The sequence below is a fragment of the Podarcis cretensis genome (assembly GCF_951804945.1).
Source record: "Podarcis cretensis genome assembly, chromosome: 12".
Classification (NCBI taxonomy): Eukaryota; Metazoa; Chordata; class Lepidosauria; order Squamata; family Lacertidae; genus Podarcis; species Podarcis cretensis.
In genome coordinates, this window is record NC_137181.1 from 57,583,335 (window position 1) to 57,609,364 (window position 26,030).

The 26,030-nt window shown below is 41.7% G+C and overlaps 1 protein-coding gene across 2 annotated transcripts; it reads left to right on the forward strand.

Annotated features, from left to right (window-relative positions):
- The first annotated feature begins 1,160 nt into the window (after window positions 1-1,160).
- Window positions 1,161-25,273, forward strand: STARD3NL (STARD3 N-terminal like). Of its 2 annotated transcripts, none has more exons than XM_079947662.1 (9): window positions 1,161-1,339; window positions 9,554-9,850; window positions 13,429-13,506; window positions 14,378-14,455; window positions 15,512-15,565; window positions 15,670-15,787; window positions 16,677-16,775; window positions 24,037-24,113; window positions 24,816-25,273. In XM_079947662.1, the coding sequence occupies exons 2-8, from the start codon at window positions 9,626-9,628 to the stop codon at window positions 24,087-24,089; spliced, it is 705 nt and encodes a 234-aa protein (XP_079803788.1). In that variant the 5' UTR covers window positions 1,161-1,339; window positions 9,554-9,625; the 3' UTR covers window positions 24,090-24,113; window positions 24,816-25,273. The 2 variants fall into 2 exon arrangements, with proteins under 2 accessions (XP_079803788.1, XP_079803787.1); XM_079947661.1 differs by lacking the exon at window positions 1,161-1,339 and adding an exon at window positions 7,748-7,768 and having other exon boundaries at window positions 24,814-25,273.
- The last annotated feature ends 757 nt before the right edge of the window (window positions 25,274-26,030 follow it).

Below are 26,030 nucleotides of genomic sequence, written 5' to 3' on the forward strand. Positions count from 1 at the left end.
CCACTGAATTTCATTCTACTGAGGAATGGCAGATGAAGATGATGGACTTTTCGGAGCTAGCCGACCTGACTGGAAGAGTTTGAGACCAGAAGGAGGAGGAGTACCGGGAGGAATGGATAAAATTAAAAGACTATTTAGTTAAATATGTTAAGATAACCTAATTGGAAAAACTTGCAAATACCAGATAGGCTTAGGATTTAAATATGTAATGTTAGAGAATAATATGTTAAAAGTTAAAATGGAAAGAAAGAAAGGTGTTAAGTGATTAAGTTAATTTTATGAGACAATTGTTTTTGGAAAACTGTTACAATGATATACACTGAAACTCAGCCAGGGGGATCCGAGGAAGTCAGGTTGGATTAAGTACAGTTAAGATATATGTTTGTTTGTTTGTCTAAAAAAATGTTGGAAAATTAATTTTAAAATTTGGGGGGAAAATGAATTTCATTCTACTGTATTAGTTTGGGTCCTGTTGTCCAATCTGTTAAGGTCATGTTGAATCCTGATTGTGTCTTCTGCAGTATTGGCTATCAGTTACGGTTTCATTTCTGTTCCTGTTCTGCATTTTTTATTGTGTATTAATTATATATTATGTATTAATTATATATTTTTATTATGTATTAATTATAATTATGTATTATTATTTATTATTATTTATTATTTTATTATTATTTATTTTTTATTATGCTGTGAGCCCTCAGATCTTCCTATGAAGGGCAATATACAAATTCAAAAATAAATGACAGGGCAACCAGTTGACCATCCAATAGAGACACGGTCTATGATGCCAAAAGTGCTGGTGGAGAAAGCCTGCGGCCTTCCTCCAGATGCCGTTGGGACTCCAACTCCCATCAGCCCCCGCCAGCAGAGTCCACGCGGAGGGCATGCTGGGAGTCTGTCAACATTCGGAGCCCTCAGGCGGCCCCGCCCTGAGGCTGCGTTTTTCCGAAGACAGGCGCCGCCTGCGTCACAGAGGCCCACCCCCGGCTGCTGCCAGCCAACCAACCGGCTCCCAAACCATCCGCTGAGAGCGACCGTTGGCCGCGAAGGCCCCGCCCCCCTGGTTCGCAGGGGCGGAGCAGAGGCGCGAGCCCCGCCCACTTCCCTGGGGTGCTCGGGCTGAGGTAAATTCGGCGCTGCGCGCGCACGCGCCCCTCTCCGCCTCAGAATCCAGGCCCGCTTTTCCCGTTGCTAAGTGAGGCGGCCGCTCGTCGCCTCGCCTCTGCCCGCCCTCTGGAGCGGCCGGGGCGGGGCGGGAGGAGCCGCCCGAGGCGGGGCTTCCTCCGCCAGCCTGACCCTCCCTCCCCACCACGGCCAGGAGCGAGAGCGGCGCGTCCCGGTAAGGAGCCCTCAGCCCCGCGTCCTGCGCAACGCCGGACGTCCCCTCACCGCCCGGCCTTCGCGGTCGCTTTAGTGTCCTTTCCTCCCCCTCCCCCCCCCCGCGTTACCGAAGTTAAATTTCAGGGGTCACGTCCCTTCTCCCTCTTTCGGTTTCCCTTCCTCTTTCCTGTCGCCGGTGGGACCCACCGACCCCGCCCCATGTCTAACCTCTCCCGGGGTCGCTCGGCCTCTTGCCTCCCGCCGCCCCCCCTCCCCCCCCTCGTCTCCCCTTCCCCCGCGTGGGAAGGGGCTTGGATGCAGTGGCGTAGCGTGGGGGGTGCAGGGGGGACCGGGCGCAACATCTGGGGGTTAGGGTTAGGGGGCGCAAATCCATGGGTTAGGGGGCGCAAATCCACGGGTTAGGGGGCGCAAATCCACGGGTTAGGGGGTTGCAAATCCACGGGTTAGGGGGCTGCAAATCCACGGGTTAGGGGGTTGCAAATCCACGGGTTAGGGGGCGCAAATCCACGGGTTAGGGGGCGCAAATCCACGGGTTAGGGGGCACAAATCCACGGGTTAGGGGGCGCAAATCCACGGGTTAGGGGGCGCAAATCCACGGGTTAGGGGGTGCAAATCCACGGGTTAGGGGGCGCAAATCCACGGGTTAGGGGGCGCAAATTACTTGCCTTGCCCCGGGTGCTGACAACCCACGCTATGCCACTGCTTGGATGGACCGATGGGCTTGACTTGTACTCCGCTGTAGATGAGCTTGTGCCCAAAGCAGACAACAGGAACCCTTCGAAATACAGAGCACTGGCAATGCAAACACACAAAATACAGAATGTGTCGTTAAATTCCCAGCACCCCACTGCTTTAAGGATCTGGGTTTTGTGAGTTGCCGCAATTTAATGGGGTTAAAAAGCCGAATTGCCTCTGTGTCTTGAATTCAGCCAGCAGACGCTGCGGAAATTAGTCATTTGTAACTTGGCTGAGAGATGTTTTGCTTGAAGAGAATGATGGTTTTTAACTCCCTATTTTAAAACTTTGTGTCATCCAAACGTGATTATCTTGATGATTTGGATCTTTTCTAAGGGCTGTTTGACATATTGAATGGAGTGTAGAAACCACCAGCCTAATGCAGATCACTGATGGGGATTCCTGTATGAAACATGAGTTTGATGTGCTCATACTTTGTGTTTTTGGATTACAGTGGTACCTCGGGTTAAGAACTTAATTTGTTCTGGAGGTCCGTTCTTAACCTGAAACTGTTCTTAACCTTTAGCTAATGGGGCCTCCCGCTGCTGTCGTGCGATTTCTGTTGTTTTTTATTATTATTTTTAAATAATATTTATTAAGAGTTTAAAGATTACAAAAAGAAAGAAAAAGAATTAAACAAATCAATATAATACAATACAAAAACAAAAACACTACATAAAACATTGAATTAACAAGACAAAACAAAAACAATTAAAAACACTTCCAGTATTTTCAATCTTAGCTTTCATTCACTTGTTTCATTGACTTCCTTACGCCTCCCTTTTTGTATCCCACTTCAATTAACTGTTTCAGCAATTCCTTTCCATCTTCCTCCATTTTCTGTCCTGTAATTAATCTTAACATATTCTAACCTTGTTTTTTCCCTTTAACATTAACAATCTATCTGTACCTAGTTCCTTATAACATTTCTGCCAAAGCCATATAACTTCATTCCACCATTTTTCTAAAGCTCATTAATTTTACAATGTTTCTGTAAATAATCTTTAAATTTTTTCCAATCTTTTTCCACCGACTCTTCTCCCTGGTCTCGGATTCTGCCAGTCATTTCCGCCAATTCCATATAGTCCATCAACTTCATCTGCCATCATCCTGAAGCAAAATTCTTAACCCGAGATATCTGTAACCTGAGGTAACACTGTACTTCTTAAAATATAACTGCATGAAGTCTTACAAATGAGGTTGCACTTCACGCTTTACCCCCAGCTAGGAAGGTGCGTGGTGAAGTAGGAGATTGACTGACCTGTGCAGCTGAAGCCCATGCATCACTTGCACCAACCATGCCAGAAAGTGGGGACTGGATTTATTTTACATTGTGCTATGCTAGCACCAGTCTGCTGCAGTTGAGGGCCCCCAAGGATCCAATGCCACTGGTGCCCCCCACCAAAATACCACATTTTGAGTCTTTCCTCAGGCTACCATCAGTGCGAGAACCACTGGTAGTAGCTTCCTGCACACTGGGGGCTTCTGCAGTGGTGTCCTTTACCCCCCTGCTAGGGCAGAGGACAGCAGAAATTGACAGAGGAGTTATTATGATGTCATCTCCATCATAACAACCCCCACCAATAGCAAGAATTAGGGTTTAGAACTGTTCTGTCAGTCTGCCTAATTTTATCTTTTTGATCCCCAGAGGAGTAAGGATAAGAGTTGCTTCCAAGTAGTGTCAAAAGTAAAATTGCACAGTAAATTATTCTGTTGCTTAAGGGCATGAAAGATGTATTAGATAGTGCTTTTATCTTTCAAGGCACTCCCAACCCTAATAGTCCATGACTCATCTGTCCTCAGTAGTGTATGTAAACATGTATATCTGCTTAGTGAAATAAGTAGGTCAATGAATCTGAAGAATTTCCACATATTTATAAATAGATAAGATCATGTCTAAAGTATGGTGTTCTGAGGTTGCAGTCTGTCTGTCAGACTTGTATTTGAGAGATGGATAGAGATGCGCAATTACTTCATGGTGATGGACTGTTACTTCTTTGAATGGAAAAATTGTTGCAGTAGCGTGTGATACTTATGCAATATGGTGATGTGGCAGCAGGTGTTTTCTGAGACTAGTTAAATTGGGAGGAGACCAATACCTAGCTAAAGTTGGGAGGAGAGTGGAGCAGAATCTGATGCTGAAAAAGTACGGGCTTTTAATATTCTCCATTGTAAAACTATGTACCAAATTACATATGACTGAATTTTATAGCACAGCCTGGTCTGCATGTAATGTTAACCCATATTTAATGGTTAACTATAGTTTAACATGAATTAGCACTATCCACTGAAAGTCCCCACTTTGCTCCTTCCCTTTTGTGTACTGAGAGCAGCAAACTGAAGCGCTTGGTTTGTCATTTTTGTGCAAACCTGGGCTTGTGACTTACTTCCCCTGCCGCCGGCAAACAAATGATGTGGATAAGCCAAGGACAAACATTTTCTACTGTTTGTAGTTTGTCTAAACAGACACTCTAAATAGATGACTCTTGATGGCCCTGTGGAAATGAGCCAGTTATAATGCTAGACTGTTCTTCCCAAGAGGTTGTTCTTTAGACTGCTGAAGAAGAACACTTGCCAAACGTTTTGTACTGATCGCGGAACATTTAATGGTTGCAGAACTGAGTGCAGGGTCATAAATGTTGACCTCAGAACATGATACCATACTTTTCGCTCCATAAGACGCACCTGACCATGACACACCTAGTTTTTAGAGGGGGAATGCAGGGGGGGGGGAATTCTTTAAAAGGAGCACTGAGCAGAGCCTGTATGCATCCCAGATTCTGCTCAGCACTCCCTTTAACGAGCCGTGTGGAGCATGTGTGCGGCGCTTGCAGGCTTTTCCCCAAGAGCCGCACATGCTCCGTGCCGCTAAAGAGCGCAGCTCTTGGGGGCTTTTCCGGGAGGTGGGGGAAGGGACTGAGGGGCTATCCCAGAAGCCAGAACAGCAAGAGGGAGCCCTGCGCAGCGATCCCTCTTGCTGTTCTGGCTTCTGGGATAGCTGTTCAGCCTGCATTCACTCCATAAGGCGCACACATTTACCCTTACTTTTTAGGAGGGGAAAAGTGCATCTTATAGAGCACTTTTATAGTATAGAAAAATACGGTAAGTTTTATATGGGAGACTTCAGGAGAAAATTGTTTTTTTCAAAAACCCTGTTGTGTTTGTGTATTAACGTGCTGCTCTTTTATTTGGTTGAATGTGATGTTTTATAGATAGTATATTATCTTACTCAACTTGTAAACCTTTTTGATTATCACAAATAGATTTTTAATTTTTTTTTAAACGGAAGGAGGAAATAGGGACATTTTATGAGTACTACAATGGTACCTTGGTTCCTGAACAGCTTCTTTGTCGAACAGATCAGCTCCTGAACGCCGCAAACCCAGAAGTAAATGTTTTGGTTTGCGAACGTTTTTCAGAAGCCAAACATATGTCGTGCTTTTGAGTGCAAGAAGCTCCTGCAGCCAATCGGAAGCTGTCCCTTAGTTTTCGAACAGTTTCAGGAGTCGAACGGACTCATGGAACAGATTAAGTTTGAGAACCAAGGTACCACTGTAGTTGGAAAGCTGTCATTTATGCCAAAGCAGGTTTTGAAAAGGGATTTGAAGGAAGAGAGGTGGTGCCATGTAGGTATTCAGGTACTGAATTCCAGCTTAAGGGCTGAATAGAGAATTGGCAGAAGGTGGTAGAAAAAGTATCTTGATAGGTTACAGCGACAATCCTGTGCATATTTTCCTGAGGGTAAGTGTCAGGATTTACTTTGAATTCGAGTAAACATGCAAATCACTCCTCCAGCTTTGTCATACTTGGTAGAAACAAAGATAGGCCACCAATTTTCATTATACATGTGGAAAACAGACTGAGGTAAATGGCATGCCCAATAAGTTTATGAGTGAGTTTGGATATTAATGTTAGTGACATAAAGAAAGCTTAAAATAAATAATTCATGTCAGCAAGCAAAATATAGGCACAACATTTCAGTATGTTAGAAGATTCCTAAATACTTGAAGTTCTTTTCTTTACATTTGGGATTAGTAATGAGTTGACAGTACAAATGTACTCTCTGCTTATAATGTAAACAGCATACTTTATTACACATTTGACTTGATGATACTGTAAGCATTCTTGATAATAGAGATTAGTTGTATCTTCCATCTTTTCCAATGTATACCAATTTGGAGAGGAGTATGAAACATTTTTATACACAAACATTTTTACTAAACAGGCAACTATTTAGCTGCAGATCTCATTATGTAAGTAAAAACAACAAAAATACATACCATTATTAAAGGTATAAGGTAAAGGTAAAGGTACCCCTGCCCGTATGGGCCAGTCTTGACAGACTCTGGGGTTGTGCGCCCATCTCACTTAAGAGGCCAGGGGTCAGCGCTGTCCGGAGACACTTCCGGGTCACGTGGCCAGCGTGACATCGCTGCTCTGGCGAGCCAGAGCCGCACACGGAAACGCCGTTTACCTTCCCGCTGGTAAGCGGTCCCTATTTATCTACTTGCACCCGGAGGTGCTTTCGAACTGCTAGGTTGGCAGGCGCTGGGACTGAGCAGCGGGAGCGCACCCCGCCGCAGGGATTCGAACCGCCGACCTTTTGATCGGCAAGCCCTAGGCGTTGAGGCTTTAACCCACAGCGCCACCTGCATCCCACTACCTTATACCTTTAATAATGGTATGTATTTTTGTTGTTTTTACTTACATAATGAGATCTGCAGCTAAATAGTTGCCTGTTTAGTAAAAATGTTTGTGTATAAAAATGTTTCTGATTCCACATCCTGATCTATAGTTTACTTCTCTCTCTCCATTTACTTCCCACCAGCATTGGATTCATTCTCTTTAATTCATTAACACTCTAGCCTATTACCACCCCTCTCTGGCTTCACTCTGTTTTATTTTTGAATTGCCGAAAACTCTTAGCTATCTAGAGAATAAGGCACCTGAATTTTTTCTAATCTGGTATATAGTAAAACCTATCTAGTGACTTGACAGTAACTACTGGTATGATTTTCTTCCTTCTCTATGCATCCATTTTCATAATAAGCAATAAGAAATAAAAATACTGTCAACTTATTTAGGTATTATGCTTAGGTATCAAGCTTTGGGCAATTAATTTTCCAGTGCTTTATTTTTGTGTGGAAAGTTTTCTTTTTGCTAGTTATTTAATACCAATGAATGGATGCCAACTGCAAATACAATAATAGGCAAGGTTGGTATTCAATGGTTTTAGCTCTGTTTATAAATACAGGGGAAATAAACATGCTAAATTAGATCACTCTCTAGTGCATCTGAAAGTTTCCCAATGCTAACTGAATTTTTAAAATATAAATTAGTGAGAAAACCCACATGGCTGCATTTTTTTCAAACAGTTAATATGTAACTTGACAAATGTAGTGGCATGTGGAAAGTAGTGTTTCTTCTGTAGTCTTTATTAGTGGTGTTTGAGTCTCTTTGAATAAGAAGGAAATAATTAATTTTTGGTTCCCTCAGGTCTGTTTATATATGATGGTTGCATTAATACAATAAACGTGAATTAATATTGAACTTCAAGAATGAATTAATCTCCACTCATTTTCAAATGTGAAAATACATAATGAACTGGAAAATTCTCATATCTCACCTAGCTGCAAGTGAGACACCAGGAAAGGTATGCAGCTGAGTATCAAGACATATCCCAGTAGCTATGGTACGCCATGAATCTAGGCAATGAGGCTTAGCTACCCACTTGGTAACTCTGCTGTCCTTTAATACTTATCACCTGCACTATATTGGTACGTCCAGATGAATGAGGAAGTTAGTGCAAAATATTGAATCGTCCTTCCTTGAATAGGAAATTGTATACCTGAGGCCCGTCCTTTAGCTGCCTTTCTCCATGCACAGCACTTCAAAATACTCTAGCACTGGCTTGCCAAAACATGCTATTGTTTTCCTCTTGTTTTGGCTTCATTGCTATTTCTTCCACCTTTATTCTTATCCATCAGGATGCCAAGATTCCACATTGCAGGCAGCAAAATCTAGCACAAAGTTCTAACCAGTTTGCACTAAAATGACACAAAGTTGTACGTTCCGCCTATTGTGATCTATTGTGGCTGCTCCACCAAGTGCTTTCAGGTTGCTGTAGTTTCTGGTTCTGCAGGCCTGGCAAGGTCCAGATTAACAGAAGGTTCTATTTTCAACTGGAAAATACATTTAAAAAATAGACTTCCAGTATTGTACAGGTTGGATATGAGAAACAATGTCATTGAGCAGTTATGTCAGAGGTGCAGTTATTTTGTCTGTTCTTACACTATGTATGAAAAATTAAACATGGTTTCCCTGAAGTTGTAATGATCGCACTGGGGAGGAAAGCATAAAAATAATATTTTGTTCCATAAATGTAGGAACACAAGAATACCAAGTTGTCCTGTAACAAAATGTTGCAGTGCACTCCCAGCTCCTAACAGGAGTGCTGTTTATTTCAGCTGCCAACTCTGAACCTGGGAGTGTTTTGTTTTTTTCCAAAAAATCTTTTGGTGCACAGTTTTCTGTTACTAGTGCATACTTACAGGATACTGCAAACTGTTATAGGGACTAAAAAAATATTCTTTCCCTTCTTTGTTGCTTTTCAAATAGTTTTTTGATCCACCTCTTATCTGCAATAAAACAGTGCACTACAGTCATACCTCATATTGCGTCCGCTTCAGGTTACGTCTTTTCAAGTTGCGCCCTGTGGCAACCCAGAAGTACTGGAACAGTTACTTCCTGGTTTCGCCACTCGCGCAGAAATGCTAAATCGCGCCACACGTGCAAATGCAGCAGTTCTGAATGTGAACACTTCGAGTTGCAGGCATGCCTCCGGGACGGATTACGTCTGCAACTCAAGGTTCCACTGTACATTGCACTGTTGTCAGTCCCTCTTTCACAGTCAAGTTTCCCCAGCCTGCACTATGAGTGTAATATTAATGGTATTGAATTGGCATTTTAAAAACGTGTTAAAACTCAATAATTATTTTGGGAGATTAAATAAAACTTGAGTTAGAAATGGTTGCTACCTTTTGGTGTGTGTGAGGGGGACCGTGAACACAGTGATGTACAACCACAGCTACACTAGAATCCTTGATTTCTCTAGGCAGCGATAATTCTATCCTGAAGGAGGCAAACCTGCTCAGTTTGGATCAAGAAGTTACTTCTAGGGATAATAAATTACTTTAGCATTTTCCTCTGTGCTCTCCAGTGTTCTGTAGGTTGTAGAAGTTCATGGTGCCATTTTTCCAGCATTAATTTTTTCCCCCTAATCTGCAGTCTTACAGGCTTCTTCATATTTAGGTTGTCCCCCAAGAATGCAGAACTTCCCACCTTATATTTGCCTGGTAACATGTCACTCATTTGAGCTCACTTTTATTAAGTCGTGATGTGTTTACATGATCAAGTAGGGCTTCTTTATTAATAATGGTCATGTTGACATGACTAATTGTGGAATTTTCTTTTCTAGAGAAATCTCGTATATGGATAAGCCTGATAGTGATGTTGAAACTGGAAAAAAGCTGCTGTAACCAAAGACAGGATGAGTCGGCTGTTAGACGATCAAGAAAATGCCCATGGCAGCAGTCTGAGCTCTCATCCTTCTTTACGGGATGTTCATTCCATCAACCCAGCACAGCTAATGGCAAGAATTGAGTCTTATGAAAGCAGAGAGAAAAAAGGCATATCTGATGTCCGAAGGACTTTCTGTTTGTTTGTCACCTTTGACCTCTTGTTTATAACCTTGCTGTGGATAATAGAGTTAAATGTGAGTGTCTTTCAAACTGTACTTCTGACAAAAGGTTGGATCCAGAATAGTGAGCTTCTCTAGTTTTTGCTAGATTAGTATCTTGAAACTGAATTTTATTTATGAGTTGTAACAAACAAAATGAACCAGTTCAGCAGTGTAAGATTGCACTGAATTTTTCAACCATTTCTGTATGGTATTTCACTCTCAGTTCAGATGAATAAGAATGTCTAGAATAATAAATAAGAACATTTTGCATTCGACTATGAAATATAATTGAAACAGTAATGTTAAGATGCAGATTACATCATGGCTTACCAGTGTTGTGCCCAGTGCTTTTTTTCTAAAAAAATGTTTAGGGGTACTCTCATTTACGTACCCATATTGAAATACTGCCCCTCAGTGAGGCCAAACTTAGATTCACAAAATGTTTAGGGGTATGCATCCCCTGGCATCCCCTCAGAAAAGAAAACACTGGTTGTGCCCAAAGAGGTCTTCCCTGGCAACCACAGGATCCCTCCCCCTGAAATTATGCTTGAACAAAGCATACTATTCTAGCCAATTGAAGGGCTTCCTTCATGTGTACTGTGGGGTGTAAAGCTGGGGATTTGTGTGGTGACTGGGACTGATGGGAATTGTAGTCCCAAACAGCTGGGGGTTACAGGTTGGGGAAGGCTTGTCTAAACTGTAGAAGAAACATTTTCCAGCAGCCTTTGATGTTGACAGATGGCCTGGATCCAACAAATTGTGGGCAGAAAACAGCTTTTGCACCCTGCCCCTGAAAAGTGAGGCTGGAAGGTTGGAGGGACTTATGGGAAAAGAGTGAACAGATTAGATACGGAGGAGGAGGTTGGCATGAATTGCAGCTACAGATCACCTGTGTAAGCAGAAATGGCTTCAGTTTGTGCTAGCTTCCGTTTGGGTACAACCTGCATTACTACCTTCTGTATAAGTGCTCAAGTAGGCTGGTACTGCAATCCACCCATGTTCCTACATATCAGAGTTTTCATCAAGGAGTCACCATGATGCCAGAATTTTATGAATTTCTGTTCTGTAAACTCTCTTGGATTATAGATTCAGGTAGGTAGCTGTGTTAGTCTGACGCAGTCAAAATAAATAAAAAAATTAAAAAATTGTCCAGTAGCACCTTAGAGACCAACTAAGTTTGTTCTGGGTACAGTCATACCTCGGGTTAAATGTGCTTCAGGTTGAGTGTTTTCAAGTTACGCTCCGTGGTGACCTGGAAGTAACGGAGCGCGTTACTTCTGGGTTTCGCCGATGCGCAGATGCTCAATTTGACGCCATGCGCATGCACGGAAGTGGTGAATTGCGATCCGCAGACGTGGGTGGCATTCGCTTCAGGATGCGAATGGGGCTCCAGAATGAATCCCATTCGCATCCAGAGGTACCACTATATAAGCTTTCGTGTGCATCTGAAGAGGTGTGCATGCACACAAAAGCTTATACCCAGAACAAACTTAATTGGTCTCTAAGGTGCTACTGGACAATTTTTTAATTTTGACATCTATGACTGGTTAGTTGTCAGTTGTTCCAACTCCATAGTCAACTGCCTCATATAAGTCCATACTTCAGTGATGTGCCTATTTTCAATCTGAAGAATTAACTGAGAATTAGTCACCAGCAAAACAAAAACGGGACAATTTTTTAATTTTTTTTTTATTTCTCTTGGTTTAGTTGGCTATAAATCTGCAGCCTTTATAACCATTGCTGCTTTGTAAGATCCAAGTAATGTAAATGTTGGGTATGCAGTAGGCCAACTGCTCATACAAGGGCATGGTGTGTTTCTGAATAATTGAAAATTTGGCTTCATAATCAGCCTTCTCATTTCATAAAAATATGCAAGGAGTATTGTAAAAGGCTCTTTATTTATTGGATGAGAAAGATGTGTGGAAGAAGTTTGATTTTGTCTGTGAACAACACTAGGGTTTTTTTAATATGAAAACTTTCAGCCAGTTATCTTGTTATACCTGTACATGTATTAAAGCAAATATGCTAAGGGAGCATTGAATCTTTCTACATAGTTTGTATAATCTGTCTGTATCCAGCAGCAATTAAGCCAATTCATACTTTGTTATACAATCTAAACAGGGGCCAATCTGTGGGTTTGGGGCACTCTGAAGTAGGCATGCATTGCAGGGTGGGGGAGTTCGGTTTTTCCCTCTGTGCTATTTTCCTGATTAAAAATGCTCTCCTTTCTCCTTCTTTGGGCGCACAGACATTTTCTGTAATGGAGCAAAAAGCAGGGGAAATGTTAAAAGAATGAATGACATCTGGTACCCCCACGTTCCAGTCTCATAAATTCTGATCATAGAACTCTAGCATCTCATCTAACATTTGGTTCTGGATTAAAACAGTTTAGCAAAGTATTTATAGTGAATATAAAGTTCCAGGAATGCATTTCCCAGCTAGTAATCTTACTTGGCATTTCTGTAGTGTTTTAGAGTACATCTTATACATTCTCTGTCATCTTAATAACAACCAAACTGACAGGGCTATGGTGTTATCATTGTTTGGTAGAAGTGGCTGAGGCTGAGAAAGTGGCTCACCTAAAGCCACCTCCTGAGTTGCTGGCTGAGGGGAAATTGGAATGTGGACTTCTGCTTGCATGGTTAGCACTGTATTGCACTGGCTCAGAGGACTGGATATATCTTGGTGGGCTGCTTCAGCATGTATAATTCCATTGTAATTCTCCCCCCCTTTTTTTTTACAAATTGGAAAATGGTATTGCTTCGTTTAAACTTTACTTTTTACCTAATTCATAAATTATTAAAGACAAAACACTTTTCTGCTAAAATTGGAATAAATTTGACAGATACAAAGTTAAAAATCCTTAGGTCCATTTCCTGTTAATGACTTCTAATTGCATGTTCCAGCGGTAGCTGGCAAGTGATCTTTATTTTACATTATGATAAGTTTCTGTTCACAGTAGTTGATTTTTGGTGGAAGTCTTGAACTGCTTTGTTAATGCATCTGGTTACACAACAAGTCTGTGTTCACTTGCATGGCTGTAAATTGCCATAATTAAGAGAATGGTGGTGGAAGTGGTGATTTTTGTGTATACATGGCAGGCCTTTCTTTCTTTCTGATAAGCAAAGCACTAATGTTTGTGACCCTTGCATATGAGATTCAGCCTTGGATCTCTAGTATGACTGAAGTTAAAATGCCAGGGTGGGTGTATTCCGGGGGCGATTTGTGCTGCTCATACAGTAGTCTGCTTGATCAAAAAGGGTAATGGAACCGTGAACTTGTATTCACATTTGCAGCTCTTATTCCATGGAAGTAAAAATCTTGTTGCAGTTTTTCTTTGCATGGAAATGGAGCTGTGACTCATGTGTTTGTGGCTCCCATCTTACATTGCTCCTGTGAGTAGGCTGCTTGCACGAGTCTCTTTGGTTTTATTCTCATCTCAGTTCTGCTATATTGTTAGGACCCAAGTGATTTATTGTATGTATGTTTGGATTTGCTTTGTACCATGTGGTTTTGGTTTTTGAAAAGGAGAACCACAGAACTCTGCTGAAGTGCTTTCAAAAACTGAAAATTAATTATGTTAATAGCTTGATCAATTCTGTTTTCTGTAGGTAAATGGAGGCATTGAGAAAACATTAGAAAAAGAAGTCCTCCAGTATGACTACCATTCTTCATACTTTGATATCTTCGTAAGTATTTGCTTCTTGTATCTTAATTCTGTTTTACAGTAGTACCTCGGGTTACATACGCTTCAGGTTACATACGCTTCAGGTTACAGACTCCGCTAACCCAGAAATAGTACCTCGGGTTAAGAACTTTGCTTCAGGATGAGAACAGAAATCGTGCTCCGGTGGTGCGGCGGCAGCAGGAGGCCCCATTAGCTAAAGTGGTGCTTCAGGTTAAGAACAGTTTCTGGTTAAGAACAGACCTCCGGAACGAATTAAGTTCTTAACCTGAGGTACCACTGTATTAGTAATTATAATGTAAAGTAGTCTTGTGAAACTTGCCTGAATTGGATACCTGAAATTGTTTCTAAGAGTGGACAGGATATTTGTCAATTACACTCTCAGAATTTTCTTATTCTTAATGAAGTTTCTATCCGCTTGAGGAAGAGACTCTGCTCAGCAGTATTGCTCAAATGCAGTTCCAGTGACTTCATGAAAACGAAAGGAGGAGAACTGTAAAATCAGTGTGTCACACAGAAAATGTTTGTTGTCGTCTAGATTGTGAAGAAATCACTTACAGTAGTACCTCCGGTTAAGTACTTAATTCATTTCGGAGGTCTATTCTTAACCTGAAACTGTTCTTAACCTGAAGCACCACTTTAGCTAATGGGGCCTCCTGTTGTTGCTGCTGCGCCGCCGGAACACAATTTCTGTTCTCATCCTGAAGCAAAGTTCTTAACCCGGGGCACTATTTCTGGGTTAGTGGAGTCTGTAACCTGAAGCGTATGTAACCCGAGGTACCACTGTATATAATTTTAGTTTCTGATTATTATTATTTTGTTCCTTTAAAAAATGACCTTAATGCCTTTTTCTCTCCCTCCTCCTTCCTCTATAGCTCCTGGCAGTCTTTCGGTTTATGATTTTGATACTTGCATATGCATTGTGTAGACTTCAACACTGGTGGGCAATTGCTGTAAGTAGTGGACTTCAAATTAAGTTTAAAAGTTGGAAGATTTTGAAAAATGGTATTTAGAAGATACTGTGTGTGAGATGTAGCTCTAGTGTTCTAATTGCATTTGCACTACCTAACAAAAAGATTTCCTCTTGCAGAACTCGTACAATGTGCAAATTCATGTCAGTGGAGAAGGGACTTAGTTAGCCATGAATACCAGTTATGTGCAAGATAGGCATCAACTTTTCCCAACTCTTTGTGTTAAAGATTTGTTTTCTGAGGAATTTGAAGAGAAACTATGTGCTTGTGTTGTTTGGATTGGTTGAATTTACTTTCACAAGGTGGGAATGCATATATTATATTGCAGATTACACATGCTTTCAAATGGTGACCAAAGTTCTGTGGGTGTCCTGTGGATGCAAATTCCTCTGTTGGGAAACTCAGAAGTATAGAAAGTATTTTTTAATCTTTGGCCAGTACCATTTACAACACAATCCAAACACAAGATCTGCCAGAATGAGCAAGTTTAGAGTAGGAAGCTCTTGTGCTGAGCTGGGACTCAGTTGGGGCTATTGTTACTTAAATTCCCGCATCCCAACTCAGCTGGGGCTCAGCTGTTAGAACTTAAGCTGGAGGAAGCTGCAAAAACGGGTGCAATGAGGAGAGACTTTTCTAAAACTTTCAGCTCAGTCATTTGACATAGCAACCTGGTGGAACTTAACACTGGCAAAAATGATGTTGTAATTCAAAGTATTTTAAAGGCCTGTTTCTCTTCTGCCAGGCTTAGGCTGACTCAGCTGGCAGTAGTCCTACCCCTGAATGGAGCTTGTAGTAGGAGAAATTTAAACCGTCTGAATTTAAGTCAGAGTAAATTCTACCAGCTTCCTATACTTAATAGGATTGCTCTGCCCATTTATTAAACACCCTGTGGCCATAACATTAGCAAACAGTGAGATTGCTAAGTATTGCTTAGAGCTAAATGAGGACAATTGTAGTTATGTGGCTAACTGTTACAGTGTCATGTTATGGATTGCAAAAGTAATTTGTTGCTTTCATAACTCTTAATATTTCTTTCAGTTTACAACAGCAGTAACCAGTGCCTTTTTATTAGCAAAAGTAATTTTGTCCAAGGTATGGATTATAACAGTGAATTCTAATTTATATCATGTAACTGTTTTGTTGTGAGATGTTTTGACATAACTTGTTCTCTCTCCTCTTCATGTATCCCCTTTAAGCTATTAACTCAAGGGGCTTTTGGCTATGTGTTGCCCATCATATCTTTCATTCTTGCCTGGATTGAAACCTGGTTCCTAGACTTCAAAGTTTTACCACAAGAAGCAGAAGAAGGAAACAGTAAGTTTCTTTGCAGTGCAGTTAGCAGTTGCCCCAGGAAGTGTATTTACTGTATAAACAGAAGGAACCTCAAGTACACAATATTCTTACATAGGGCTTGAGGGAGAGTGATGCTGTGGTATCCACAGAATAAAATTGTTATAATGACTTTCCTTGAAATACATTCATACAAGAAGGACATTTAAAGATTACTGCAGTTACTGCTCTTTTTAGGGGCTGTGCACTGAATTCAGGTGAGACCCAAATCCCAAACCAAATTGGACCTATCCAAAGGGATTCAGGCCCTGGATGAGTTGGGTTGAGATAGCCACATATCACGGTGAGTCAGATTAGATGACTTCAGGATCCAGCGCTGTCAGGGTATCAGGCATAAAGAAGAGACAAGGCATGGCATTTTCCATGAAAAGGCTGAGATCTACCTGACCTCCAATTGTGTCTTCCCAGGAGAAGGTTGGAGCCTGATGCCACCTGACTCTCCTTCCTGCCATACACCCTACTCTGAAGGGATTGGTGCCTCCACTTAACGGCTTTTGTGCGGCAGCAACAATCTTGTGCGGTGCAGGGTGTTCCTTTGTAGGGTGGCTTCCCTGCAGATAACTAACTTGCAAACTGCACCTCACAGGATTGAAGCATCTTTACTGTGTGCTCCTATGGAATCAGAAGCTGCTTGCAAAGGGCCACCCTCTAGAATTGATCCCCCATTAAAATAACCAAAGCCCCAATTAAACATTGCCATGCCTCCGTATCTCAGGGTGGGTTGGCCTGATTCCCCCCCCCCCCGCATTGGAGCCACGGATAAATTGGGGGACTGTGCACAGCCCTAGATTTTAAAAGCTGGACACTTCCTTTGAAAGATACTGTAGTCATGGATGCTTTCATTTCCTTTTAGGACTACTGTTGGTGCAGGATGCCTCTGAACGAGCTGCTCTTATTCACTCGGGACTCCCCTCTGATGGGCAGTTCTATTCCCCACCTGAATCTGAAGCAGGTACTGAGGTTTTTCATCAGATCAAGATAATGCATGGCACTTTGGGGATTGATTTTGTTCAGATTTCAATTGTCTCATTCTTTTTGACTACAGTAGTACCTTGGTTTACGAACTTAATCTGTTCCAGAAGTCCGTTCTTAAACCAAACGTTCTTAAACCAAGGCGTGATTTCTTATAGCAGCAGGGTACTCAATTTACAAATATAACACACTCAGCAGGAAGCGAAACATGTTCTTATTCCAAGGCAAAGTTCACAAACCAAAACACCTACTTCTGGGTTTGCAGCGTTCTTAATCCAAATTGTTCATAAACTAAGCTGTTCTTAAACCAAGGTTCCACTGTATAAATATTAAATATTGCAGTCAAAAAAGCTTGAAGGCCTGCAGTCAGAATAAGTTAATTTAAAAGTTGGCACCTGCATTTATTTTTGATATTTGTACAATAGCCTGCATTTCAACCAGCCATTACAATACTAGTTCAGTAAAATATCCAAAAATCCACAACCATAATAAAATACTGAACTAGAGTCAGTAATGATTAAAGCAAAATCTATAAGGTCTAGAAAAATTATCTGACATCTACTGGGATCAAGTGCTAATACTGGATTCAAGTACTTTTGCACAAATTGCATAGTTAAACTGTCTATTTGCAGGCACAGAATGTAATGATGGATTTAAAAGGGAATTAAAGACAGATTTACTGAGGGAAAGTATGGCTCCAAGTAGAGATGTAAAATTTCCGGAAATTTTGAAGCCATGAGAAAAAAATGTGTGTGTCCCCCCATTTTTTTCCAGAAAAAAAAATGGAAATTTTGAAAAAAAAAAAAAGTTCAGTGTGGAGTAGTTTTACAAATTGCGTGAAACGCAGTGATATAAAAGTACTATGCTTGCATTAAAACAGGTAACCACCCTCCTTTCCCTCAAAAGCAACAAAAAAACAAGAAACCATCAACATAAATAATCAGATTTGTCCCTTAGCACCAACAGCAAATAAAGTTAAGATCCACCTCAATATTTAAGCTCCATAGAAGATCTACCTTTTGAGTAGTGCTTTAAAAAACCCAAACAGAAGACCAAACATATATATGCAGTTTATTCTCTCTCATTTTCTGAACTACTATCATTTTCCATTTCTTCTTCCTCTTCCTCTTTGTTATTTTTCTCATGGACTTCTAAAAAAAACAGCTTTGGGGAAAAACCTGTTTTTTTCTGGGGCTTTTCTAGGCCATCCCATCTCTACTTGAGGACAGCCGGGGTACAGCATAAGGCAAATTTTTTGCATGCCAGGCCCAGATGGAGCCAACATCCAGTTACTGAATAGTATGTTGCACTAGGGCTCCAACTCTGTTTGAAAGGAAAAGGAGTGTGTGTGTTTTTAAAATTGAATTTGTTATTATATGTTATAAACCACATGATGGCAAGAGATCTTTCTAAACAGTTTACAAAAATATAGAACACAGCATTAAAATGATTGATAAAACACAGTTAAAAGCAAGTACAGTGGTGCCCCGCAAGACGAATGCCTCGCAAGACGGAAAACCCGCTAGACAAAAGGGTTTTCCGTTTTGGAGGTGCTTCGCAAAACGAATTTCCTATGGGCTTGCTTCGCAAGACGAAAATGTCTTGCGAGTTCCTGCGGGTTTTTCCCCCTTTCCCCTCCCTTTTTCTAAGCCGCTAAGCCGCTTATCAGCTGAGCCGCTAAGTCGCTTAACAGCTGATCGGCTAAGCCGCTTAATAGCTGATCCGCTAAGCCGCTAAGCTGCTTAACAGCTGATCCGCTAAGCCGCTTATCAGCTGATCCGCTAAGCCCCTAAGCTGCTAATAGCGCTAAGCCGCTAATGGGCTTGCTTCGCAAGACGAAAAAACCGCAAGACGAAGAGACTTGCGGAACGGATTCTTTTCGTCTTGCGAGGCACCACTGTATTTTAGAGTATTCAAAAGATGATTAAAGTCAACAGTGGTTAAAAGGAAGTAAATTGCATGCAGCTTCTACGTGTTCAGATGGGCTGGCCCCAACGAAAACGCTTTGAGCAGTTACTGGGAAGAGTACAGTGAGATCACCTGCCTGGTGTCAGTTCTCAGGGAGCTCCAAAGTGTGGGTGCTGGAAGGCCTGAAAAAAACAAAACAGAAAAATTGCGGGGGGGGGGGGAGGTTTTCCTCCCATTTTTCCCCAAAGCCATTTTTAAAGGAAAAATTAGGGGGGAAATAGTGTGTGGAATATTCGAAGTATATCAAACTATTTTCTTCAATTTTTCTGGGAAAAACCAGCTTTGGAAAAAGCGGGAAAACCTGGTCCCACCCTTATTTTTTTTCTGGTTTTTTTCCCCAGGCCTTCCCATCTCTATTCCTGCCCCAAAGGGCTTACAATCTTTAATTTGACACAGGGAGGGAACAGAGGAAGGTTGAAGTCTAGGATGTATCCTGAGTCCTGCTGCGAGACATAAGCCAGCGTCTGTGAGTTTAGACTATGGGATTCCCAGACATTTCCCATCTGTAACCTCTTCCTCCCTTTTTGCAATAGGGTAATTAAGGTCATTCTATTAGAATTCCCAAGTGAATGTCAAGCAGGGTTAGGGTTAGGGAGGGGGGAAGAGAGAGTGGAATTCTGGTGGAAATGGAAGGTTGGAGGAGGCTTAGAAAGAGAGAGTGAATGTTGGGTTGAGTCGGTTGAGAGCGGTGTGTTCTAGAAGGGGGGGCACTTGGTGGGGACATGAAGCTGGGCTGGGCAGCTCTACAGGATCAATAGTAGGATCAAGTGTGCCCATCAGTGATCATGAGAAGGAATTCTGAAGGTAGGAGCAGCTCCGAGGCCCAGAGATGATGAGTGGCATAGAAACATTATTATTATTATTATTATTATTATTATTATTATTGTCACCCGTCACTGGTGCATGTGGCTTGGCTCCCTGGCTTGACTTGTCCACAGATGTTGAAAGCTTGGTCAGCTGTGGTCCCCAGATTATATTTTCTGTTGTGAATATCTGGTTGCTTACAAGGTTGAACCATATGGCCTTCCCATGCCTCTATTCTCTTTAAGGCTGCGTTCACATCCCACCTTGAAATCACAGGGTCGTTCCAGTAAAATGGCAACATACACACTCATTGATCCTAAACACGTTCTAGATCTTTTTAAAGAGAATTTCCCAAAGTTTCAGGATCTTGCCCCTGTGTGGAAGGGGTTTTAACAGGAAGGTGAGTATACATTAGTTGAAATTTATCCCTCCAGATACCCACAAATGTGAGCCGAAAAGAGTTTTAAAATCCCCTCTTTAGCAGCAAAACCAAAAGCTTAGGAGTTAGGCTGCGAAACCTTGTTTGGAGCAAGTCCACTTCAGAAAGACCACTTCAGAAAGAATCAGGCAGCAAGCTGAGAAGTTTAAAAATAAGCCTTATTTTATTATCATGCATTGATTCACAGCAACAGTAGCAGTAAAAACTATGCAGGCAAAATACTTTCTGGATTTGCAGGGGCCACCCCTAAACCTGGAGATTAATAAATGGTAGGATTTTGAGGATTTGAAGTATTAAAGGGAAGATTGGAGGTCAGTGGGAAAGTGCAGGCTCCAGTTTCTTTCCAAGCCAGGGTCTCACCTGGGATAGAGAGAGGAACATGCCAAAAGGGGCTGATGGCCCATCGGAGAGCCAGGGAGAGATGCCTTGGACTCTGTTGTGGAGAACAAGCCCCTCTTGACAAGACCCTGCTGTCAGATGCGGATTCCCTCCATGCAGACAGAAAGTGGCAATAGGAGAATAAAGCATATTTCTTGGAGCTACGACCATCTATGCTGTGTCTTCGTTCTCCCAAGGAACACGGACCCTGGGTGAGTGCCTGGAACACCCTGGCGTTGGTTATGTAAATAACAGTTTTGTTACAAAAGTTGGGGGCGACACCCAACTTTTGTAACAAAACCCAACTTTTGTAACAGAACTGACACTTACATAACCAATGCCAGGCACATGCGGAAGAGGCATGCCTGCATCCAACATGGGTCCAAGGAAGAGAGGGGAACATGAAGTGCAGTATGCTCCTTTCTCTCCAAGAGAGCAGGGAAAAGGACCTCACACAGAGCCCTCGCTGCCAATTGCATTTCTAAGGTCCAAGCCCCTGCCTGTCAACAATGCAGCTCTGTGGACTTAGCCCCTATGGATAGTGTGTACACAGCTTTGGCTTTAAGGGAAAGGCCTCTAGCGGACTTCAGCTTGCACAGGGCAGGAGCTTAGCAAGATTTATTTTGTGTTATTTCTTTGCACCATCACTGCGTGTGACCCTTGAGAAAGAGGTTCCTGCCCCGAGGGGGCTTACAATCTTTAATTTGGCACAGGGAGGGAACACAGGAAGGTTGAGGTCCAGGGTCCTGCATCCTGCTGCGAGACATAAGCCAGGGTCTCTGAGTTTAGACTTTGGGGTTCTCAGACATTTCCTATCTGTTTCCTCTTCCTCTGCTTTTATTTTCCTTTCTGTCTCATAGCTCCTAAGACAGGTAGGCCGCAAAGGCTCCTGTGGCTCCGCAAAATGAAAGAAGGGGAGGACACCACGTGTAAAAATGGTATATTGGAAGTTGTGGTATGTTAATTCTGTGGAGAATCCATTCCCCTCATGTGCCAGGAGATTGTGGCGCCAACCTGAGCGAAACAGGACTGGGGTGGGGGGGGGGGAAGCAGGCCCGTCTTGCTCCAGCCCCTCGTCTCCCTTCTTTTGAGCCCAGGGGTTAGGCCATCGTGTGCCCAGGCAGGAGCAGCGAGCGTCAGCAGCCAGTGGTGACATGGGCATGGGCAGCAGGGCAGTAGTGGTTGTTCAAAGTCATGAAGGCTATATAGTGGTACCTTGGTTTGCATACGTCTTGGTTTGCATACGTTTTGGATTACAAACACATCAAACCCGGAAGTGCGTGTCCCGGTTTGCAACCTTTTTTTGTATTACAACCCCTTTTTTTGGATTACGAATAAAAATTTTTTCTTGGGTTACAACCTGTTCTGGTTTACAAACGGACCTCCGGAATGGAATATGGTTGTAAGCCAAGGTACCACTGTATATTTTACTTTCAGTATTAAGAGCAGCATGCCTCTGAACAAGAAAGAATCATGCCTTGCTCATGGGTTTCCTATAGCCACCTGATTTGTTGCTATGGGAAACAGGACGCTGGACTGGATAGGTTTTGGAATAACACTGTCAGCTATGTTTTCAAATCCTTTAGTATGCAGAGTGAGCAGCATTTAGCTAGTGCATCTTGGTTAGAGAGTAAATTTTACTTGTTGGGAGCTTGCGTGCGCACGCACACATACACGGAGAGAGATACTTATAGGTAAGAAAATAATAAAGTTGTTTATTGTTGCATCAAACAGTTTCTGGTTCTAGTCTAACTAGTCTAGGGAAGAACAAGGGCAGCCATCCTTGCTCCTTTGTTCTCTTAGAGCAGGCCTGTCCAACTGGCCGATCGTGATCTACTGGTCGATTGCAGGCTGCTCCTGATCAATCCTGGTTGATCGCATGATCTTCAGCAATCAACCAAACAAAAACAAAGTTTGATGAAGCCTCCCCCCAAAAAAGCTCAATAACTCTGGTCAATCCAATGGGTAGATCACTGCCAGTTTATTTATAGTGGGAGTAGATTGCAGTCTCTTGGAAGTTGGACACCCCTGTCAAAGATGATTAAAGATGATTAAAGATGATCTCTCATCTTGATGTCCGAGAGAAAAGTGTGAGAAGAAAGTTAACAGGGTGCAAGTCTAAACAAGTTTTAAAAGGTTTGCAAAGCAGTCTGCTGCCTCTGTGTTCTGCCTTATTCATATGTATGTTTGTTAAATAGATGATATTGGCTGTATGACTGTCAGTAGTGAATGTCAGTAATACAGTGAAATTTGAATTGCTTTGAGGAATTGTGAGGAAATAGAATTGGAATTAATTTTCTTTTAGCTCCATCTAGTGGTGAGCAGAGACAGTGATGAGCATTAGGATCTTGGGAGCTTCAGTTACCGCAGGGGTAGGGGACGCAGTTATGCTGAAACAAATCAAAGATCATTATTTTGTAGCTGTCATTCTGACTTTGGAGAAACAATACTTTTTCTAAACGCTATTTGGTGTACAGAAGAACTGGAGGTGATTTTCTCTGTAAGACAATAAAATTATTGCAGATACATAACTTGTTGCTTCCATAGATTTTAAGGGAATTACTTAACCACTCTCCCGCAAGAGAGGTCATTGTTCCATTCTTGGGGGCTGGAAGTACATCCCTGTTATCATTCTGAACATATAGTCAGTTCAGTATTCTGCCTTGTACTGAGTTTAGCCATTGATCCATCTCTCTCATGAATATCAGTGACTCTGCAAGGTCTCAAGCTGAGATCCTGTTACTCTTTTACTGTAGATGTCAGTATTCAGCATGTAAAAGATTTATAATACTGCTGAGCTATGTCCTTTCCTCATCCACTAGTAGAAAAATCATTCAGTATATTAGGGATATTTTTTTAAAAAACCATGTTTGCCCTATTCCAGAAACTAGAATGCCTTTACCATGTCCATCTTAATTTATATGTTCATAATTCCAGGAAACCCAAATACTCACATGACCTGCCTTATAAAATCTAAACTTTTGCATTTGTAAATCAGTTATGCTACTGCATGGCCAGCTTTTGATTTAGGGTGCTGCAGGTACAATATATATCAGTCCAACTCTCTTGCTTTTTTATTTCACCATATATTTCATGAGAATTGTGTCTTGGTTTCCAATGAGAGGCTGGTGCCGGGATATATTTTTGAGGCTTCATAAAGTTTGTGCCAGTGATGTTTTCAGAGAGCTGCTTGTTTAGGCATTCAAATGGGTTTTTCAAAGAACCAGAGATTTGCTTTCAAACCAATCAGAGTGGTGAGCACTTTCACTGTTTGGTGTAGGGATAAGGAAAGAATCCTTAACACAATACCAGGGTTTTTGCTGTAGTGGACTTCTGCAGTATCTCACTAATAGTTTCTTTTTCTTTGTTGTGCACATTCCGTAAGGAAGGGGGAAGGAGCGGGGAGGCCGTCAGCAAAGTGGTGCGGTTCCCCCTCCCCAGAGAGTAGCCCCGGAGCCCATAGGATTCTTCATTTGCCATGTATGGCTGTGAGTGCCTGCGGTCTCTTTTTTCTTTTTTTCCTCTAGAATTTTAAAGGTGAGGCTTATATTCAGGCCAATACGGTATTTCCCCATGATGATTGATATATAATGTAAAAAATTATCATTATGAGCTTCATTTTGCATTATAACTTTTTATTTGGGTTTTTAAGGATCTGATGAAGAATATGAAGAAAAACAGGACAGTGAAAAACCTGTGGTATAGCAAATGTGACAAAAAAAATTATAGGTAAGTTCTTACATTTGAAGTACTGGGTCAACAGTTTGTCCACAATTTAGCAGCTGTAACCTGCATGTTCTCTTGCCCCATGCTGTATTATTTATACAATTGGCTTGAAGATTAGACTAAAGATTGCTAAACCCCAAATACTACTACAGTGGTACCTCGGGTTACATACGCTTCAGGTTACAGACATTTCAAGTTACAGAAATAGTACTTTGGGTTAAGAAATTTGCTTCAGGATGAGAACAGAAATTGCGTGGCGGCGGCACGAGGCCCCATTAGCTAAAGTGGTGCTTCAGGTTAAGAACGGACCTCCGGAACGAATTAAGTACGTAACCAGAGGTACCACAGTACAGAACAAATTTTCACTGTAGCATTTTGTTTCTGTGCGCTTTACTTGCCCTATTGAGTAAGACAATAAATTTGTCTTATATTAAAGACATAGATACAGGTTGTGAGGTTAGGTACAAGATACAGCTGGGTATCGTGTAACTACATAATTAAGCAGCAGATAAACCTGCTCTTGGCTGTACAGTTTCAGCCAGTGGTTGAATGTTCCTCTATCCAGCAAGCCCCTGTGCAGAGAAAACAGGTGTGGCTGGGAAAAGGTTAGGGTTAACCTGCTCCTTAACTCCAGTTTCTAAGTGTGGGGGTGTTTCAGTTTTGCTGGCTGTCTTGCATTTGAATGTTTGGCTTTCTATTTCAGAGTGAAAACCAGAATGTGGAATTACTCAGAATTTGCTACTCTTGGAACTGTAATGATGATGACGACTATGTTTCACTTATTATTGGAACTCATAGCAGAAACATTTATTTATTTATTTATCAAGGGAAACTATCCCTGGGCTCTGTTAATACCTCACCAATTCTGAGAGAGTGACTGAATCATGCCTAATAGGAAAAATTGCTTGTGTGTAATGTATCAATGATGCTTGATGATGCCCATTTTCTAATGACCAGGAAGCCACTGGAAAATGGTGTACTTGTGAATCTAACCTATAGATGTAATAGTATATGAAGTAATACTTTATGATGAAAGTCTCGTCTAATGAAGTGGATTCACAAAATTGTTAATGTCGTCCATTTTACTTTTCATTTTTTAACTCTTTTTTTAAAAAAGATGGAGATAAGCGCTCCTTGTAAATTAAAGGAACACATTAATAAGATGTGTTTGTGTGGTGTACATTCTCAACATGTGAGAGAAAGCCTTGCCTCCTCTTAAATAGAACTATAAACTATTACGTTAATGTAAGGTTTTGATCTCTTGTGCCTGCTGATAAAATAGAAACAGCAGGCTTAGTGCTGCCAGTTTCTAAGCCATATGGATTTCTTTGGCCCTGTTTTTAAAAATGTAAATGCCAGCTGATGCAGTTAACATTCTCAAAATTAGAGACTTGTGGTAAAACTTTATCCATATGTTTTCTAAGTAGGGCTGGTTATTTGAAACAATGGGTTACATGAATGGCTGTGTACATTGTCCAGTACAAAAAGACTTTCTAGTTAGAGCAGACAATGGGATATAGTGTCTCTGCTTGGTTGGTGTGGGATTCAGCATCTTGCCTAGAGCTTGTAGATTAAAGAAGCTAAGGGGGAAAATGTATTGCCAAGGTCTTTTTAATTTTCAGTAGGAGCTGCTCTTGTGATTTTCTTACCCCATGTTCTGGAAGTAGCCCAGAATACAACTATAGCAGAGCAACACCCATGGCATTCAGATAAGGTAGGAATTAAGCTAAAGGTAGCCATTACATATTAAGTGTGTAGATGCCATGATGCAGAACTCTTGCAGAAGCGAGACTTGATAAACAAGCAAGGTAGATAAATCACAAGGCTGCAAGGACAGTCGTGGTTGTGCCAAATGAATATGGGACAGTGACTTGGTCATTCCTGCTTACTAACCTCACATTCAAAGGCTTCATGCCACAT

What these genes read in the sequence shown, in the direction of transcription:
- STARD3NL (XM_079947662.1), top strand. Translation starts at nt 9,626, where the DNA reads ATGAGTCGGCTGTTAGACGATCAAGAAAATGCCCATGGCAGCAGTCTG. An exon ending in CTTCATACTTTGATATCTTC is followed by an intron (nt 13,507 to 14,377) that starts GTAAGTATTTGC and finishes CTTCCTCTATAG; the next exon opens with CTCCTGGCAGTCTTTCGGTT. An exon ending in CAAAAGTAATTTTGTCCAAG is followed by an intron (nt 15,566 to 15,669) that starts GTATGGATTATA and finishes ATCCCCTTTAAG; the next exon opens with CTATTAACTCAAGGGGCTTT.